We start from the raw sequence: 22,224 nt of genomic DNA on the forward strand, positions 1-22,224 counted from the left end.
GCAATGCAAGTCTATAGGCCACCTCACCAACTCTCTCAAGGATCTCAAAAGGACCAATATACCTTGGGTTCAACTTAACCTTTTTTAATCTCTCGAACTGCAACACCCTTTTCATGGGTGAAATCCAAGGCAAAACCCTCTCTCCCACCATGAATGTTACATCACGAGCCCTTCTATCAGCATAAATCTTCTGCCTAGACTAGGCTGGATGAAGTCGATCCTAAGTCAACTTGACTTTATCCAAGGCATCCAGAACCAAATCAGTGCCCAACAACCTAGCCTCTCTCGGGTCAAACCAACCAACTGAATAACGACACCACCTCCCATATAAGGCCTCATAAAGAGCCATCTGAATACTCGATTGATAGTTGTTGCTGTAAGAAATAATCCCAAAAACCCCCTGAAATCCATAACACAGGGGCATATCATGTCCTCAAAGATTTGAGTGGTGCACTTAGACTGCCTATCCATTTGAGGGTGAAATGTTGTGCTCAACTCAACCTACATACCTAACTCACGCTACACAACTCTTTAAAAATGCGATGTAAACTATGTGCCTCAATCGGAGATATTAGACATCGACATATCGTGGAGATGAGCAATCTCCCAAATATAGATCTGAGCCAGCTGCTCTAAAGAATAGGTAGCCGCCACTAGAATGAAATATGCTGACTTGGTCAACCTATCTATAATGACCCACACTGCGTCAAATTTCTTCAAAGTCTATGGGATCCCGACAACACAATCCATGGTAATATGCTACAACTTCCGCTCGAGAATCTCAAGTCTCTGAAGTAAACCGGCGTTTGATGCTCGTACTTCACCTGATGACAGTTCATACACCGAGCCACATACTCTACTATATATTTCTTCATTCTTCTCCACTAATAATGCTTCCTCAAATCCTGATACATCTTGGCGGCACCCGAATGAATGGAATACCGCAAACTGTGGGCCTCTTCAAGAATCATCTCATGCAGCACATCCACATTGGGCACACAATTCGACCCTGTATCTGCAATAACCCATCATATATAATACAAAACTCATTAGCACCACCATGCTGCACCATGCCATTAAGGACAAGAAAAATAGGGGCGACATACTGACACTCTCTGATGCGCTCATACAAAGAGACCGAGAAACCATGCAAGCAAGAACCGGTCTAGGTTCCGAAGCATCTAACCTCATGAGCAAATTTCCCAACGCCTGTACATCTAATGCTAGCGGTCTCTTACCAATTAGAATATAAAGGCTACCCATACTCTCAGCCTTTTTGCACAAGGCATCGGCCACCATATTGGCCTTCTCGGGATTGTAAAAAATGGTAATATCGTAGTCTTTTAACATCTATAACCACATGCGTTGCCTCAAGTTTAGATCCTTTTTCTTAAACAAGTGTTGTAGACTCCGATGATCTGTGAATACCTCATACGACATGTCACAGAGTTAATGCCTCCAAATTTTCAATGCATGAACAATAGCTGCCAACTTAAATTCATGAATAGGTAGTTCTTCTAATGAACCTTCAGTTGTCGAGATGCGTAGGCAATCACCCTACCGTCTGGAATTAACACTGCGCCAAGCTCAATACGTGACGCATCATAATACACAATGTAATACCCCAAACCCGTAGGCAGCACCAACACTAGAGCTATAATCAAAGCAGTATTGAGCTTCTAAAAGATTACCTCACACTCACTAAACCACCTGAATGGGAGCCCCTTCTGGGTCAATCTAGTCAATGAGGCTGCGATAGATGAAAACCCCTCCACAAACAGGTGATAAATACCCGCCAAACCTAAGAAGCTCCAAATGTCTATAGCTGAAGTAGGTCTAGGCCAGTTCTTATGAACCTCAATCTTCTTAGGATCCACCTTAATGCCTTTGAAAGATACAACATGACCTAAAAAGGCAACCGAGTGCAACTAAAACTCACACTTTGAAAACTTAGCATATAAATGACCATCCCTCAAGGTCTAACGTACAACACGAAGATGTTGCTCATGCTCCTCTCGACTACGGGAGTAGACTAAAATATCTTCAATAAAGATGGTCACAAAAGAATCCAAATAGGGCTTGAATACTCGATTAATCAAATCCATAAATATTGCTGAGTCATTTGTCAAGCAAAATGACATCACTAGGAACTCATAGTGACCATACCGAGTCAGAAAAGTTGTCTTAGGGACATCTGATGCCCTAATCTTCAATTAATGGTCGCAAGATCTCAAATCAATTTTCAAAAACACTTTGGCACCCTGAAGTTGATCAAATAAGTCATCAATCCTCTGAAATGGATAGTTGTTCTTGATAGTGACCTTGTTCAACTACCGATAATCTATACACATCCGCATCGAACCATCCTTCTTCTTCATGAACAACACTGGTGCACCCTAGGGAGAGACAGTACGTCTAATTAATCCCTTATCAAGAAAATCCTGTAATTGCTCCTTCAATTCCTTCAACTCAACTGGGTCCATACGGTATGATGTAATAGAAATGGCTTGAGTGCTCGCATCCAAGTCAATACAAAATTCGATATCTCTGTAAGGCGGCATCCCCGACAAATTTGCAGGAAATACCTCAAAAAACTTGCGCATAACTGGTACTATCACGACCCAAACTACCATGTCGTGATGACACCTATCGTGGTACTAGGCAAACCTCGACATTTCAATCTCAAATATTAATTCACACTATTTAATAATAAAACTTTATAAATAAGATCTGAATACCAGAAGTGCGGAAACAAAATCCCGACAACGGGGTGTCACTAGTCATGGGCATCTACTACAATCTATCCAAAAACATACTAAGACTAATGCAGTTTGGAAATGTAAGTATAAACTACTACAGGAAGATAGGAGGGAGAAGAGCAGGGCTGCGATTGCCAGCAACTACATTGCTAACTCCGAGAAGATCTACGATTGGAATAGTCAACAGCCGCTACCACATCCTAATACGCCTGGATTTGTACACAAGATGCAGGGAGTAACATGAGTACGCCAACTCAGTAATCAACCAGAGTAAATAAAGGCTGAGAATCAGTGACGAGCAATAAAACATATAAAGTTCATATCATGAAATCTTAGTAAATATACAACAGTCTTTTAAAAGCAGAGTTTGAATCAAATCACTTTGTTTAAACTCAGTTTCAGTAAAATCATTTGAAGATATTTTTCAATAGTTCTCAAACAGAGGTTGAGCGCAACAGTGAGCAAAAATGATGAAAACATAACCAGCCCATCGGGCAAAACATCACCCATATACAGCCCCTCATAGTAACTCGTATACAGCCCATCGAGCAATACCTCACCATCACTCACAATCAAGGTACCCGCACTCATTGGGGTATGTAGACTCCAGAGGGTCTCCTTCAGCCCAAGTGCTATAACAAGCCACCTCATGGAATAAATCAATCAAGCCAATGGTCTCACTTTATCATGAATCAGTAACAACATGTTGTGGCGTGAAACTTGATCTCATAAATATCCTCACAAATCAGGTCCTCGGCCTCACTCAGTCATAAACCTCTCAAGCCACTCGGGCTATCAGTAAAAACAGGGTACTCAGCCCAAAACAACATTTTTATGCATCAAAATAGAGTAATAAAGACTGAGTTATGAAATCAATAAGGATAACATGACTGAATATAGATTTTCAACTAAAAACAGTGAGAGGATAACAATAAAAAGGACCTTAAGGGTCCAAACAGCTCTGGCACAAGGCCCAAATATGGTATTCAACACAATTTACAAAAATTCTTTCTAAAACACATAAGTATCATATAGTTTCAACCAAATACGCAACTTATAGTTAGGGGATAGAACAAGTGACAATCCCCAACGGTTCACGCCTACACGCCCGTCACCTAGCATGCGTGTCACCTCAAAATAGTAAAATCAAACGAAATACGAGGTTTTATACCCTCAGGACTAGATTTACAATCGTTACTTACCTCAAACCGGCCAAACCTCTACTCCGCGATGCTTTTGCCATTCGACTCAACCTGCAATCGCTCCGACTCTATTCACAACCGGAACAATACCATCAATATGCGTTAATGGAATAAATTTCACAAGAAAAACTATCAAATTAGACACAAATCCCGAAATCCACTCAAGCCTGGACCCCATGTCCAAGTCTCGAAATCCGACAAAAATCACAAAACAGAAATCCCTTTCACTCACGAGTCCATAGATACAAGATTTATCAAAATCCGACTTCATTTGACCCCTCAAATCCTCAATCAAACTCTCTAAAATCCCAAGCCCTAACCCCTTATTTTCACCCCTAACCTTCACTAATTACATGATTAAACAATGAGAATTTACCATAAACACGAGTATTAGGGCTCAAATAACTTACCTCAATGTAAACCCCCTTGAATCCCTCTTCAATTCACTCCCAAAAGCTCCAAAACCAAATAAAAATGGTGAAGAATGAACCAAAATTCGCGAAGTCTATAATTTATACTTTCTGCCCAAAATCAGTATTTGCGATCTAACAGTCGCTTCGGTAACACCGCACCAGTAGAAAATCCATCACAGATGTGGTTCCCACTTATTCCCTTAGAAACTGCTTCTGTAATCCAAACATTGCACATGCGGTCTCGCAGGTGCGCTCCGTTGTTCCCACATGCGGCTCCTGCCTCAGCTTTCCAAATTCTGCATCTGCGACTATCGCACGTACGATTCCCACTCCGCAGGTGCGGAACCATCAGAAGCAACAACTTCAGCTGCCTTATTCCACTTCCCAACTCTCTATTAACCATCTGAATTCATCCCGAGGCCCTCGGGACCTCAACCGAAAATATCAACAATTCACATATCAACATACGAACTTAGATGAACCTTCAGATCAATCAAAACACCAAATCACTCTCGGATTCAAGCCTAAGAACTTCTAAACTTCCAAATTTTGCAAATGTTGTCAAAACCTATCAAACCTCGTCTGAATGACCTCAAATTTTGTACACACATCACAAATGATACCGAAACCACTCCAGACCTGAACAAAACAACACGACATGATGAAATACAAATGAGGAACACACAAGGAAGCAGAAATGGGGGAAACGAGGGCTATAACTCACGAAATGACCGACTGGGTCGTGACATCCTCCCCCTTTTGAACAAACGTTCGTCCTCGAACGAGTCTAGAAACATACCTGAAGCCTCAAATAGGTGTGGATACCTTCTTCGTATCTCCCGCTCGGTCTCCTAAGTAGCCTCCTCTACGGGCCGACCTCTCCACTGCACTTTTACTGAAGCTATATCCTTTAATCTCAACTTTCAGACCTGTTGCCCCAAAATAGCCATTGGCTCCACATCATTAGTCAAATCACCGTCTAATTGAACCATGATGAAATTCAAAACATGAGATGTTTCTCTGATATACTTCCGGAGCATAGAAACATGAAATAGCGGATGCACACCCGACAAGATAGGTGGCAAAGCAAGCTCATAAGCTACCTCCCCAATCCTCCGAAGCACCTCAAAAGGCCCAATGAATTGAGGGCTCAACTTGCCCTTCTTCCTAATTTTCATAAAACCCCTCATGGATGAAACCTTCAGTAGAACCTTCTCCCCAACCATGTAATACATATCACGAACCTTTCTATCAGCATAAATCTTTTGTCTTAACAGAGCAGTATGAAGTCGCTCCTGAATCACTTTCACCTTGTCTAAAGCATCAGTACCAAGTATGTACCCAAAAGTCTAGCCTCGCCCGACTCAAACTAACCTACTGTAGATCTACACTGTCTCCCATATAAAGCCTCATATAGAGCCATCTAACTGCTCGATTGATAACTGTTGTTATATGCAAACTCCGTGAGCGGTAGAAATTGGTCCCATAAATCCCCAAAATCAATGACGCAAGTGCGTAACATGTCCTCCAATATCTAAATAGTGCACTCGGATTGTCCGTCCATCTAAGGGTGAAAAGCTATGATCAACTCAACCTTAGTACCCAACTCTCATTGCACGGCCTTCCAAAACTGCAATGTAAACTGAGTACCTCTATCTGAAATGACGTAAACTAGGACACCATGCAGGCGAACAATCTTTCGGATATAAATCTCAGCTAACCTCTCTAAAGAATAGGTAGTACACACAGGAATAAAGTGCGTGGACTTGGTCAGCCGATCCACGATCACCCAAATAGCATCAAACTTCCTCAAATTCCGTGGGAGTCCAACTATGAAATACATGGTGATCCGCTCCCACTTCCACTCTGGAATCTCTATCTGCTAAAGCAAGCCACCCGGTCTCTGATGCTCATATTTCACATGCTGACAATTGAGACACCAAGCTACAAACCCCACTATATCTTTCTTCATTCTCCTCCACCAGTAGTGCTCTCTCAAATCCTAGTACATCGTCACGGCACCCCGGATGGATGGAATACCGCGAGCTATGGGCCTCCTCCAGAATCAACCCCCAAAGTCCATCTACATTGGACACATATATCCGGCCGTGCATCCTCAATACCCTATCATCACCGATAGTCACATCTCTGACATCATCATGCAGAACCTTATCCTTGAGGATGAGAAAATGATGATCATCATACTAGCACACTCTGATGCGATCAAACAAGGAAGACTGAGAAACCACACAAGCTAGGATCCGACTGGGCTCCAAAATATCCAACCTCAAAAACTTATTGGCCAAAGCCTGAACATCAACCGCAAGAGGTATCTCCCTAACAGAAATAAATGCAAGACTTCCAATACTCACCGCCTTCCTATTCAAGGCATCAGCCACTACATTGGCCTTCCCCGGATGGTACAAAATAGTAATATCATAGTCCTTTTATACCTCCAACCATCTACGCTGCCTCAAATTGAGATCCTTTTGCTTGAACAAGTGTTGAAGGTTACGATGATCAGTAAACACCTCACAAGATACACCATAGAGAAAATGCCTCCAAATCTTCAACGCGTGAACAATGGCAGCCAACTCCAAATCATGAATAGGGTAGTTCTTCTCACAAGGTTTCAACTGACGAGAAGCATAAGCAATTACTCTTCCCCCTGCATCAGCACACACCCAATACCAACTCGAGAAGCATCACAATATACTATAAAAGAACCTAAAGCTGATGGAAAAACTAACACTGGAGTTGTGGTAAAGGTGGTCTTAAGCTTCTGAAAGCTCGCCTTACACTAATCCGACCACCTGAAAGGAGCACCCTTTTGGGTCAATTTGGTCAATGGTGCTACAATAGATGAAAATCCTTGAACGAACTGACGGTAATAACCGGCCAAACCAAGAAAGCTACGAATATCTGTGGCTGAGGATGGTTAAGGCCAACTCTGGACCGCCTCTATCTTCTTCAGATCAACCTGAATACCCTCACTGGACACTACGTGCCCCAAGAATGCAACTGAATCGAGCTAAAAATCAAACTTGGAGAACTTAGCATAAAGTTTCTCCTCCCTCAACCACTGTAATACCACACACAAATGCTTAGCATGCTCCTCCTAGCTATGTGAGTACACAAGAATATCATCAATGAGTACAATAACAAATGTGTCGAGATAAGGTCGAAACACGCTGTTCATAAAATGTATGAACGCTGCTGCGGTATTTGTCAGCCCAAATGACATCATAAGAAACTCATAATGACCATATGGAGTCTTGAAAGTTGTCTTAACAATGTCTGAGTCCCTGATCTTCAATTGGTGATACCCTGACCTGAGATCTATCTTGGAGAACACCCTCGCTCCCTGAAGCTGGTTGAATAAATCATCAATACGAGGCAAAGGATACTTGTTCTTGATTGTGACTTTGTTCAACTACCTGTAGTCAATGCAAATTCTCATAGTGCCATCCTTCTTCTTTACAAATAGAATAGGTGCACCCCAAGGTGACACACTAGGCCGAATAAACCCTTTATCAAGGAGTTCCTAAAGCTGCTCCTTTAATTCCTTTAACTCTGTTGGTGCCATACGATACAATGGAATATAAATGGGCTGAGTGCCTGGCATAAAATCAATACCGAAGTTATTATCCCTGTCTAGTGGCATGCCCGACAGGTCTACCAGAAACACATTTGGAAAATATCTCACCACCAGAACTAAATCAATAGAAGGAATCTCTGCACTGACATCCCGCATGAAGGCCAAATAAGAAAGACAACCCTTCACAACTATCCGCTGGGCCTTCAAAAATGAAATCACTTTACTGGGAACACAATCCGATGAACCTCGCCACTCAATCCGTGGCACCCCCAGCATAGCCAGTGTCACTATCTTAGCGTGACAGTCCAGAATAACGTGACACAAAGACAACCAATCCATGCCCAATATCACATCAAAATCAACCATACTAGGTAGCAAAAGGTCCACTCAGGTCTCCAAACCTCCTAATAGTAACCACACAAGATCGATATAAATGGTCTATAACAATACCCTCACCCACCGGAGTAAACACATAAATAGATAAAATAAGAGACTCGTGGAGGGGTATCCAAATAATGAGAAAAATATAATAACACATATGAAAAAGTGGAACCGGGATCAAATAATACAGAGGGATCCTTGTGACAAACTGAGACAATACATGTGATCACAGCATCTGAAGTAATAGCATGTGGTCTAGCTGGGAGTGCATAGAAATGGGCCTGACCACCACCTAATAAACCTCCCCATCTAGGACGACCCCTAGCTAATGGTCCTACACCCCTAGCTTACTGGGTGGGTGGCAAAGTAACTGGTGCTGAAGTCGATGGATGACTTCTCTGCTAAGGCGAACCCCCATGACGACGAGGACACTGCCTCCATATATGACCCAACTCCCCACACTCATAACAACCTCTAGTGTTGGTAACAGGGACTGAAGGGAAACCCTAACACCGAGATGATTGGTAGAAGAACCTGGCATGGAGGAGCCCTGAACTAATGGAGCACAGGACGAACTCTGGGCTGGGAGGACACTAAGTGAGGAATGGCCCTGATGGGAACTGTGAGAACCATGGCTCGATGATGCCCTATGGTAAACTGGGCGAGCTTACTAAGCATGTTTGCATGGATGGCCTCTCCCGTGCTGGAACTGAACCCTGTGAGGAACACCCCTAAAACTACCAGATCCACGAGGCCACTTGGACTCCCTCTCCACTCACTCTTGACGGTGAATCAACTCTATGTCTCGAGAAATGTCAAAAACCTCCTCAAAAGAAGCACCAGACACCCCCTGTCTAGTCAGATTAATCTGTAGCTAATATAGGAGGCCATCAACTAAACTCCTGATACTCTCCTTATTTGTGGGGACCGACTAGATAGCATGACGGACTAACTCCGACAACCACATCTCATACTGCATCACAGTCATATTATCCTAATGCAATAGCTCGAACTGCCTGCGCAGCTCCTCTCTGTGAGACTGCGACACATACTTCTCCAAAAAGATAACGGATAACTGCTGCTAGGTAAGGGGCGCTGCACCAACATTCCTACGCCTCTCATAAGCCTCCCACCAAGTAAAGGCATCTCCCGAGAACTAAAAGTTAGTGAACGAGACCCCACTGGTCTCCATAATACCCATTGTATGAAGAATCCTCTAACACTTATCCAAGAAACCTTGGTCATCCTCGGCCTCTGTACCACTAAAAGTCGGAGGCTGGAGTCTACCAAACCTCTCCAAACTACGTTGCTCATCATCAGGCATGACTGGTACCACATAATCTTGAGCAGGTGCAACCAGCTGGACTGGTGGTGCCTCCAGTGTCTGTAGTCCCTGAATAGCCTGCTCGGGTGTACGGGCAGTGGGAGTTTGAGTGCCTCCCCAGGCCTGAAAAGTAGCTGTTGAAGTAGAACCACAAATGCTTGAGCAAGGTTGGTGCACACGGTCAAAATCTGAGCTAAGGTCTCCTGAAGACCTGAGATAACAATAGGCAGAACCGGTGCCTAAGCTGGTCTCGCTGGAGCATCCATAACTGGGACCTGATCATGAACTGGGGCGGCTGGTGGATCTGTAGGTGCTGCCCTAGCTGCTATGCGGGTTGCACCCCTGCCCCTACCACGGCCTCGACCACGACCTCGACCTCTCGTGGCCTCAACTGGTGGTATTGGTGGCCGTCCATCCTGAACGGTAGCATGTGTCCTCACCATCTGTGAGAGAATAGAATAACATAAGTTTAGTTACCATAATCAACAGATTCACACGATAAGAATTCAAGAATGTGAAGTTTTCCTTAAAGGTTTTGCAGCCTCTCAAAGATAAGTGCATACATCTCCGTATTAATCCGCAAGACTCTACTAAACCCATTAATGACTTGTGAGATCTATGGAACCTAGGCTCTAATATCAACTTGTCACGACCCAAACTACCATGTCGTGATTGTGCCTATTGTGGTACTAGGCAAGCCGACTCTTTACCAAAAACAACACGATATTTCAATCTCAAAGATAAATTCACGCTATTTAATAATAAAACTTCATAAAGAAGATCTGAATAACAAAAGAGCGGAAAGAAAAGCCTGACATCGGGGTGTCACTAATCACGAGCATCTTGTACAATATGTCCAAAAATATAGTAAGACTAGCACAACCTAGAAATGTAACTATAAACAACTACAGGAAGATAGGAGGGAGAAGATCATGGCTACGATCGCCAGTAGCTACCTTGCTAACTCCGAGAAGATCTACGACTGGAATAGTCAATAGCTGCTACCGGGTCCTGATACGCCTGGATCTGCATACAAGATGCAGGGAGTAATGTGAGTACGCCAATTCTGTAAGTAACCAAAGTAAATAAAGGCTGAGAAGCAGTGACGAGCAATAAAACATATAAAGTTCATATCATAAAATCTCAATAAAAATACAACAGACTTTTTAAAAGCAGAGTTTGAATCAAATCATTTCATTTAAACATAGTTGCAGTAAAATCATTTGAAGATACTTTTCAACATTTCTCAAACAGACAGTGAGCAAAAATGATGAAAACATAACCAACCCCTCGGGCAAAACAATACCCATATATAGCCCCTCGGACAAACCTCACAGTGACTCGTATACAGTCCCTCGGGCAATACCTCACCATCACTCACAATCAGGGTACCCGCGCTTACTAGGCGTGTGCAGACTCCGGAGAGGCTCCTTCAGCCCAAGCGCTATAACAAACCACCTCGTGGAATAAATCAATCAGGCCCTCGGTCTCACTCAATCATGAATCAGTAGCAACATGCTGCTGTGTGCAGCCCGATCCCACAAATATCCTCACAAATCAGTCCCTCAGCCTCACTCAGTCATAAACCTCTCAAGCAACTCTCGCTATTAGTAAAAAACAGGGTACTCAACCTAAAACAACATTTTTATATGCATCAAAACAGAGTAATAAAGACTTAGTTATGAAATCAATAAGTATAACATGACTGAATATATATTTTCAACCGAAAATAGTGAGAGGATAGTAAGAAAAAGGGCCCTAAGTGTCCAAACAATTGTGGCACAAGGCACAAATATGGCATTCAACCCAATTTATAGAAATTCATTCTAAAACACCTAAGTATCATATAGTTTCAACCAAAATATGCAACTTACACTTGCTATTGGACGGACCAAGTCACAATCCTCAATGGAGCATGCCCACACGCCTGTCACCTAGCATGCGCGTCACCACAAAATAGTAAAAAGATAAGAAATCCGTGGTTACATCCCTTCAGGACTAGATTTACAATCGTTACTTACCTCAACCCGGCCAAACCTCTACTCTGCGATGCTCTTTCCCATCGATTTGGCTTCCAATCGCTCTGAATCTATTCACAACCAGAATAATACCATCAATATGCACTAATGGAATGAATTGCACAAGAAAAACTATCAAATTAGACACAAATCCCGAAATCCACTCAAGCCCGGCTGCCCAGCACACATCTCGAATTCTGACAAAAAACACAAACATATAAAGCCCTTTCACTCACGAGTCCATACATATAAGATTTATCAAAATTCGACTACATTTGACCCCTCAAATCCTCAATCAAACTCTCCAAAATCCCAAGCCCTAACCCCTCATTTTCACCCCTAACATTCACTAATTACATCATTAAACAATGGGAATTTACCATAAACACGAATATTAGGGCTCAAATAAATTACCTCAATGTAAGCCCCCTTGAATGCCTCTTCAATTCACTCCCAAAAGCTCTAAAACCGAATAAAAATGGTCAAGAATGAATCAAAATTCACGAAGTCTACAATTTATACTTTCAGCCCGAAACTTCCACATTTGCGGTCCAACAATCACTTCTACGACACCGCACCTGCGAAAAATCCATTGCAGGTGTGGTTCCCACTTATTCCCTCAGAAACCGCTTCTGTGGTCCAAATATCGCACCTGTGGTCTCGTAGGTACGACTATTCCCACCTTTAGATCCTGCCTCAGCTTTCCAAATTCCGCATCTGCGGTTCACCTTCCGAATCTACAAGCATCGCACCTACGGTTCCCACTTCGTAGGTGCGGAACCATCAGAAGGAACAACTTCAGCTACCTTATTCCACTTCCCAACTATCCATTAACCATCCGAATTCATCCTGAGGCCCTCGGGACCTCATCAAAAATATCAACAAGTCACATATCAACATAAGAACTTAGTCTAAACTTTGGAACACTCAAAACAACATCAAAATACCAAATCACCCTTGGATTTAAGCCTAAGAACTTCTAAACTTCCAAATTCCGCAAACAATGCCGAAACCTATCAAACCTCGTGCAAATGACCTCAAATTTTGCACACATGTCACAAATGATACTACAAACCTACCCCAACTTCCAAAATTCCATTCCAACCATGATATCAAACTTTCCATTGCCAGCCGAAAATTGCCAAATTTCCAATTTTGCCAATTCAAGCCTAATTTCACCACAGACCTCCAAATCACATTCCGAATGCGTTCCCAGGTCCAAAATCTCCTAAATGAGCTAACCAAATCATAGAAATCCAAATCTGAGATCATTTACCCATAGGTCAACATCCAGATGTCTTTTCCAACTAAAACTTCTAAATAGGAGACTAAGTGTCTCATTTCACACTGAAACCACTCCATACCTAAACCAACTAATACGATACAATGAAATACACATGAGGAACACATTAGGAATAAGAAATGGGGGAAACGAGGGCTATAACTCACGAAATGACCGGTCGGGTCGTTACATGTATTGAATCCATGGAAGGAACTGCTGCACTAGGATCACAGATGTAGGCCAAATATGCTATACATCCCTTCTCAACCATATGTCGAGCCTTCACATAAGCAATAAACTTGCAAGTAGGATGGCCAAGAGTCCCTCTCCACTCTAATAATTGCAACCCCAACATGGATAATGTCATCTTCTTAGCGTGACAATGTGTCAACCAATCTATACCCAAGATAATATCAAAGTCCACCATATCAAGAAGTAGAAAATCTATAGTAGTATCAAGGCTCCCGATAGAAACCACACATGAATGATAAACACGATCTACTACACTAGAATCTCTCACAGACATGGACACATAGATAGGGGCCCTCAGAAAATAATGAGGCATAACCAGATATTAAGCAAAATAGGATGACACGTAGGAATAAGTAGAGCTTGGATCAAATAAAATAAAAGCATCTCTATGGAATATTGGAACAATACTTGTGATGATGGAGTCAAATGAATCTACCTCATGTCTAGTTAGAAATACATAAAAATGGGACTGGGCCTCACCACTCTGGCCTCTGCCTCTCTGACGACCTCTACCTTGCTGGCTTCTACCTCTAATGTCCTAACCTCCACCTCTGATCGCATGACCTCCACTTCTAGCTGGCTGAGCGGGCGGTGGAGCAACCGGTGCCGAAACCATGGCATAAGAACCCTGTTATGGCGTGCCGCCCTATGACCTAGGGAAAAATCTCATGACTTGCCTCGGATCTCCACAAGTATAACAAGTCCTCAGCTGATGTGACTACGGACTCTAGAACTGACCCTGTCGACCAGGGTAACCACCCTGATAATTCTGCATCGGAGGTGCACTAATAGTAGCTGAAGGTGCATTGTAGGCTAGTTTCTTAGGATGAGACCCATAAGAACCACAACTACTCGAAGCACCGTGGGATGCTTGAAGCGCTGACTGAATCGATCTAGGAAGATTGCCCAAACCAAATGAACCCCTGCCTCCTGACGAGGCACCACTAAAACCACCATAATGCTGAGGCCTCTTCTCAAATACCGCCTCTCTACGCTGACCATGAATCATCTCGATCCGTCTGAAAATATTTACGGTCCTATGGAAAGAAACATCATCTCCCGTCTCCTTGGCCATCTGTAGCCTGATACTAAGTCCATCAATGAATCTCATCACTCTCTCCCTCTCAGTAGGGAGTAAGATAACTACATGGTGAGCTAGTCCACAAATCAGATCTCATACTAGGTAATGGTCATGCAACCCTACTGAAGGCGCTCAAACTGTCTACAATACTCCTTTCTCAAAATAAAGGGAATAAACTTCTCAAAAAAATAACTGCAAAAACTGATCCTAAGTGTATGGCGGTGAACTTGCTGGTCTACTCCGCACATAATCTTGCCACCACCTCTTAGTAGAATTGATTTTCTGAAAAACTACAAAGTCCACTCCATTGGACTCAACAATACCCATGTTGCACAACACCTCGTGGCAACAGTCAACATAATCCTATGGGTCCTTGAGAACTAGGAATTTTGACGTGTTTTATGCTCCTTCCTACTTACGTTTTGATTATAAATTCTTACAAAATAGTCCCAAAAGGCTCATAAGTTGCGCTTGATTGCAGGTTTGATCGATAAAGTGATGAAATGTCAAAGATTGGATCAAAAGGAGTAAAACCTACTTAAGTACCAAAGACAAGGCAAACTCAGGACAAAAAGACCTAGTGCGGCCGTACTACACTTTGTGCGGTCCGTACTAGGGGATTCAAAGAGCTAGCAAATCAAGATTCAAAGCAGTGCGACCGCATTCGATGTTGCGCGGTCCGCACTGAAGGCTCCGCTACCATTTTGTGCGGTCTGCGGAGGAGAAGATCAGAGAGATGTCCAGTACCAACTTCAAACCCATGCGGTCCGCGGTAATGTTTGTGCGGACCGCGCTAACTGCCTCCGCGGCCGTGGTCCATTCTGCACGGTCCGCGGAGCCTGAGTTCAGAGAGCCAAGACTTCAAGTCCAAGAGCCTAGTGCGGCCGCGGTCCATTTTGTACGGTCCGCACTGACCCTTCAAGGGCATTTTTGTCCAGTTTTTCTAGGTTAGTATAAATAGAACATATTTCCATTTTTAGGGTATTAGTTATTTCCAAAACATAGCTGCGCTCGTGAGAAGCTATTGTGTAGCCATTTTTGGCATCTTAACTTAGATTTAACGATAGATTCTCTGTATTTACATTAGCTTTTAATTACTATGTCTTGTTCTTCATCTATTTCTCTATTTTCTTCTTCAAGCCTGAGTAGCTAAACCCATTATCTAGGGTTTTGGCTCAACCCTAGTGTGGGTAATTGATGGGTGTTGCCATCTAGGATTAGATTGACTATGCGTATTTGCTATTTAGGTCAATTTTATGGTTTAATATATAAATTGGCGGTTGCAAACACTGGTTTATGCTAAGTTGACTTGGCTCTTCTTGAGAAAGAGAGCCTAAGTCTCCAAAATTGACCCAACAAGGAATTGGGATGGACTCAAGAGAATTCATAGTCCCAATTAAAGGGTTAAACCTCGAGAGAGTAATTACCCAACTTGAACACTAGTTGCTTGTGCTAATTTGCCTACCCATTTGGTCTTGAGAGAGTCAATTAGGAAAAATCACTCTCTCTACCGAGAGGTGTGAGAGTGGGTAAAATTGTGCAACGGTTACATCATATTTCCCGAATTATGTCAATCGAACCTTAGAAGCATTTACCCGTCAATTAGCTACCTAGGTAAAAGTCACTACCCTAGTGCCTTTCTACCCATTAGATACATCTCTAGCAATTTTCTCATTAGAATAATTTAGTTCTAACTAGTAGTTGATAATATTAGTTTGTTAAATAAGAATCAAAATATGTTTGGAAGTGACATTTGGAACAATTACACGACTCTAGTCTAGACAGATACTCGACTCCATTCCTAGCTCCATGTGGAAATCGATCCCAACCCTCATATCGGGTAAAAGCTATTGTGACCCTCTGTCCTACTTTGTAGTAGTACGGAGTTGGCATCGCGATCACTTTTTGGCATCGTTGCCGGGGAGCTAACAGTTTTGACTATCTGTTTTGTTAGTTTTGTGTATTGTTCTTCTTTCCTTCTTTGTTACTTACTTGTTTGTGTTATTACTCTGGTACCAACATGGATTTAAACAACGCTAATGACCCTCTTGGAAACGTGATAGTGGGGGAGGAGGTAGATGATCTTGAGCAAGATGAGGTGCCTCTTGCACCTCAAGGTCAACAGAGAGGCTGGAATGCCAATGCTAATCCAAATGACAATATTCCAGACCCTCCCCTGGTTCCTCCAAGAGTGGCTCCCAGAGTATTACCGAACTAGGGCTACGCAAGTGTTATTATCCCACCCCAAATCCGGGCGGGAAACTTTTAGATAACCAATGTGATGTTGACCTCACTTGAGCAGTGTGGGTACTTCACGGGCACTGCAAATCAAATGCCTACAAATATCTCAAAGGGTTCGTCTATACATGCTGGGGAAGCAAGTAGACGAATGTGTCCGAGGATGCATTGAGATTGAGACTTTTCCCGTTCTCACTTCTGGGAAAGGCATTAGATTGGCTCGAGAGACTCCCCAACCATTCCATCACAACTTGGGATGAGTTGGCAGATAAGTTTATTGCTAAATTCTTCTCTCCTAGTCATATGGTGGCACTTCGAGATAAAATATTAGCCTTCAAGCAAGAGCCAACGGAACCTTTGTATGAGATTTGGAAGGGGTATAGAACGATGGTAAAAGAGTGCCCAAATAATGATATGACCGAGGCCATGATCCAACAAACCTTCTAGCGGGGCATAAATACTACAAATCAATGCATTGTTAACCAATTGGCCGGGGGAAATTTTATGAAGCTTTCTTATGATGAGGCATGTGATGTACTTGATGAAATGGTGGACACTTTTTCAGCATGGCAGAGTAGAGCAAATGTGCCTCAAGGTGACTCTATGGTTATTCATTTGCACAAGGAATTACATGATCATGGGCAAGCGATCGCTGAGCTTATTACTACTATGAACCAATTCGCTAAGGCACAGTTGCAACAAGTTCAAAATCCTCGCCAAGTGAATGCCATGGAGGGTGTTAGTATGCTTGTCAACAAGAGAAGGCAAAGAAGGCAATAAAATCAAGGAAATTCTGAGCAATTTGTTGACGAATATGATGGGTGTCAAAATGATGGTTATGATGACCAAAGTGAAGAGGTACAATATGTCAACAACTATGAAGGAAATAGTGGCAACTCGTCAAACCAGCAATAGCAACCACAAGGAAATTGGGGCAATCAACAACAATGTGGTGGGAACAACAACAACCAAAACAACAATTGGGGTAATCAGAACAACAACCAAGGTAATTGGAATGGAAATAACAACAACTAGGGCAACAACAATAATCAAGGCGGATAGAACAACAATGGAAACCAACGCAACCGGGGGCAAGGCTTTCAAAGGCCCCCAATGTACCAACAACCGAACAACCCACCCCCTTTCCCTTATCAAGGTCCTAGTTCTTATGGTAATGATATGGGTAGAATCAAAATGATGTTCGACCAGATGATGAAGAGGAATGCGGATTCTGATGCATAGTAAGCTTTTCACAAGACCTCTATCCGAAACTTGGAGGTGCAATTAGGCCAAATATCTCAGTTATTGAATACTCACCCGAATGGTACTCTAGCAAGTGATACAGTAGTGAACCTAAAAGGTGGGATAAATCGCGTTATGGAGGTCATAACAAGAAGTGAGATAAGTGGTGATGTGAATGCCTCTAAGCAAAAACAAGTCGTGGATGATGATGTTGAATTGCAAGATGATGAAGTCCCTTTGGTTGTTGAAGATGTGGTTGATGAAAATGTGAACAATGAAGTGAGGATTGATAATCAAGAAGTCGAGGTGGAAACCCAAAATGATGTGAACCCGTCTAGGGAACACATAATTGACATGCCGGGGCCGGTTGGGCCAAAAGCCAAGTCTCCTTTGCCAAGGCCACCTCCACCTTATCATCAAAGGCTCGCAAAATAGAAGAATGCTAATCAGTTTAAAAAGTTCATTAACATGATGAAGAGCTTATCTATTAATGTGCTGTTAGTGGAGGCACTTGAACAAATGCGTTCTAGACGGGTTGTGAAACTATAAATATGACTCACCAAGTTAGTGCTATAGTGCATTCAATGGCCTCGAAGCTTGAATATCCCGATGCTTTCACCATTCCTTGCACCATTGGGTGTGCGGATTTTGCCAAGGCTCTTTGTGACTTAGGAGTTAGTATCAATTTGATGCCCTACTCGGTCTTCAAAACTTTGGGTATCGGGCAACCTAGGCCAACTTTAATAAGACTTCAAATGGCGGATCGATCGATGAAGCAACCTTTGGGCATTATTGATGACGTGCTTGTCCGAGTAGACAAATTCATATTGCCGGCCAACTTTGTGATCTTGGATTGTGAAGTGGACTATGAGGTTCCTATTATCTTGGGCAGACCTTTCCTTGCAACGAGGAAGGCATTGGTTGATGTTGAAGTGGGTGAGCTCACTTTCCGAGTGGGAGATGAAAAGGTCATTTTCCATGTTTGCAAATCTATAAAGCAACCCAATAGCACTGAGGTGTGCTCATTTGTAGACCTTGTCACAGCTGTGATTGTGGATGATACTAGTGCTATGATCAACGTGGAGGATCCACTTGAGGCTGTGCTATTAATCTTGATGTCAATGAGGATGCACGTAGAGTGGAGTGCGTGAATGCATTACATGGGATGGGCTCTTATTCTTATGAGCCTCGGAAATTGTCTTTGGATCTTGAAAACCGAAAAGCTCCACCAACAAAGCCATCAATTGAGGAGCCACCGGTGTTGGAGTTAAAACCACTACCTCCACACCTCAAGTATGAATTCTTGGGCTCATATTCTACTTTACCAGTTATTCTTTCTTCTTGCCTTACTAACATACAGGTTGAGGCCACTTTGGCGCTTCTTCAAAAGTGGAAAGGGTAATTAGATGGACTCTAGATGACATTCGGGGAATAAGCCCTGCATTCTGTATGCATAAAATTATCTTGGAGGATGATGCAAAGCCTTCCTTAGATCATCAAAGAAGATTGAACGAGGCTATGCAAGAAGTGGTGAAGAACGATGTGATCAAATGGTTGGATGTCGGGGTTGTGTACCCCATTTTTGATAGCTCATGGACTTCTCCGGTACAATGTGTGCCGAAGAAGGGTGGTATGACTGTGGTGACCAATGACAACAATGAACTTATTCTTACTCAGACGGTCACTGGGTGGAGAATGTGTATGGATTACAGGAAGCTAAACAAGGTGACTCGAAAGGATCATTTCCCATTGCCATTCCTTGACCAAATGCTAGATCGTCTTGCGAGGCGTGCTTTTTATTACTTTTTGGATGGTTACTCGGGGTACAATCAAATTTTAATTGCCCCGAAGGATTAAGAGAAGACAACTTTTACCTGTCTGTATGGCACATTCGCTTTCTCTCAAATGTCGTTCGGATTGTGTAATGCTCCGACGAGCTTCCAATGATGTATGATGGCTATTTTCACCGACACAGTGGAGGATATCTTGGAGGTTTTCATGGATGATTTCAGTATGGTTGGGGATTCCTTTGATGAGTGTTTGGGAAATTTGGATAGAGTGTTGGCCCGATGTGAAGACACCAACCTTGTACTCAATTGGGAAAAGTGCCATTTCATGGTAGAAGAGGGTATAGTGTTGGGTCACAAAATTTCAAAGCGAGGGATTGAAGTTGACAAAGCCAAGATAGAGGTGATTTCAAGGCTTCCTCCCCCCATTTCTGTCAAAGGGGTGCGGAGTTTTCTTGGGCACGCGGGTTTTTACCGGAGGTTTATAAATGATTTTTCAAAAGTGGTACACCCCTTGTGCAAGTTGCTATAAAAGGATGCAAAGTTTGTGTTTGATGAGGGATGTATGCAAGCATTCGAGCTTCTCAAGCTTAAGTTGACCACTAACCCTATCATTACTGCACCAAATTGGATCTTGCCTTTCGAGCTCATGTGAGACGCAAGTGACATTGCGGTTGGGGCTGTTTTGGGTCAAAGGGTTAATAAGATGTTTCATACGGTGTACTACGCAAGCAAGACCATGAATGAGGCTCGAAGGAACTATACAGTCACCGAGAAAGAGTTGTTGGCTATAGTGTTTGCAATGGAAAAGTTTCGACCATATATTATGGGGACCAAAGTTATAGTGCACATCGATCATACTGCCCTTAGGTACTTGATGACAAAGAAAGATGCCAAGGCAAGATTGATGAGATGTGTGCTACTACTCCAAGAGTTTGATCTAGAAATTGTGGACCGGAAAGGTAGTAAGAATTAAGTGGCAGATCACTTGTCCCATTTGGAGGAGGAGGGGAGGCCTTGTGATGGCCTTGATATAAATGATTCATTTCCCGACGAACAACTCCTTGCGGCATAAATGAAGGATATGGCATGGTTTGTCAATGTTGCCAATTACCTTGTGACGGGAATAATCCAGTATGAGCTCTCTTCTAACCAAAGAAAGAATCTCAAGTGGGATAACTTGGATTTTTATTGGGATGAGCGATACTTGTACAAGATTTGCATGGATGGTATGATTCGTAGATGTTTCCCAGAGGAAGAACAATTGAGTATCTTAGAGGCTTGCAATTCTTCACCCTATGGTGTCCATCATGGTGGGCTAAGGACTGCCTCAAATGTCCTTAGTTGTGGATTCTATTGACCACCTTGTTCAAAGATGCAGGCGATTTTGTGAAGAGGTGTGACGATTTCCAAAGAGCGGGTGGAATTTCAAAAACGGAAGAGATGCCTCTCAACACCATTCTTGAAGTGGATATCTTTGATGTTTGGGGCATCGATTTCATGAGTCCATTTGTTAACTCTTGTGAGAATACTTACATTCTCCTGGCGGTTGACTATGTCTCAAAATGGGTTGAAGCCGTAGCTTTGCCTAATAATGAAGCCCGGAGTGTTGTTGCATTTCTTAAAAAGAGCATCTTCACAAGGTTTGGCACTCCTCGTGCGATTACTAGTGATGAGGGGTCTCACTTTTGCAATAAAGCTTTCGACACATTGCTTTCCAAGTATGGTGTTAATCATAAGGTTTTGACCCCTTATCATTCTTAAGCTAGTGGTCAAGTGGAAGTCTCCAACAGAGAAATCAAAAGTATCTTGTCAAAGACGGTCAATGCAAATAGGACCGATTGGTCGAAGAAATTGGATGGCGCTCTATGGGCTTATTGGACGGCTTACAAAACTCCAATTGGGATGTCTTCGTATCAGTTGGCGTTTGGGAAAGCATGCCATCTTTCGGATGAGTTAGAGCACCAGACCATGTGGGCTTTGACAAAGTTAAATATTGAATGGGATGTTGCAGCTAATCTGCGTGTTGAACAACTCAATGAACTCGATGAATTTAGATTCCATGCCTACTCCAGTTCGTCCTTGTATAAGGACAAGATGAAGTACCTTCATGAAAAATATGCTCGTGGAAAAGAGTTCAATGTAGGTGATTTGGTTCTCTTGTTCAACTCATAGTTGCGTCTGTTTCCGGGAAAGCTCAAATCCAAATGGAGTGGACCGTTTGAAGTTGTGTTTGTGACTCCTTTTGGTGCTCTTGATTTGACAAACAAAAATGGTGAAGTCTTCAGAGTTAATGGGCACCGGGTCAAGCATTATCTTGGAAAGTTTGATGATAGACACATGGTGGCGCTCCTTCATTTCAAATGATGTGGTGGTAACATGTGTCATACCGCGACATTAAATCAGGCGCTTCTTGGGAGGCAACCTATGTCTTTTTCTTTAATTTTCTTTGTAGTGTAGGATTGATTTTTGTGCTAATTGGTTGTGAGATGTGCAAGGATTGTATTGATGCAGTGCAAAACATGATGAAAAAATTGATCAAGTCTCTGAAGTTGCCAGTGCGGCCGCACTACACTTTGTGCGGTCCGCACTGGTGGGATCAATATAAGGATTCTTTGAAGTCTGCCACCGCGGCCGCATTGCAATT

At 42.8% G+C, this 22,224-nt stretch overlaps 1 protein-coding gene across 1 annotated transcript; it reads right to left on the reverse strand.

Annotated features, from left to right (window-relative positions):
* Positions 1-884: 884 nt before the first annotated feature.
* On the reverse strand, positions 885-1,350 carry LOC138881460 (uncharacterized). The gene is made up of 2 exons (XM_070161687.1): positions 1,107-1,350; positions 885-1,015 (listed from the first exon to the last, which is right to left on the reverse strand). Exons 1-2 carry the CDS (start codon positions 1,348-1,350, stop codon positions 885-887), a joined length of 375 nt encoding a protein of 124 aa, XP_070017788.1.
* Between the last annotated feature and the right edge of the window lie 20,874 nt (positions 1,351-22,224).

The sequence above is a fragment of the Nicotiana sylvestris genome, chromosome 11, assembly GCF_000393655.2.
Source record: "Nicotiana sylvestris chromosome 11, ASM39365v2, whole genome shotgun sequence".
Classification (NCBI taxonomy): domain Eukaryota; kingdom Viridiplantae; phylum Streptophyta; class Magnoliopsida; order Solanales; family Solanaceae; genus Nicotiana; species Nicotiana sylvestris.

Bases quoted from the DNA above. Each gene is read 5' to 3' on its own strand.
- LOC138881460 (XM_070161687.1), bottom strand. From the start codon at position 1,350: ATGTTAAAAGACTACGATATTACCATTTTTTACAATCCCGAGAAGGCC. The intron at 1,016-1,106 runs GTATGTCGCCCC...GGGTTATTGCAG, and splicing joins GAGCGCATCAGAGAGTGTCA to ATACAGGGTCGAATTGTGTG.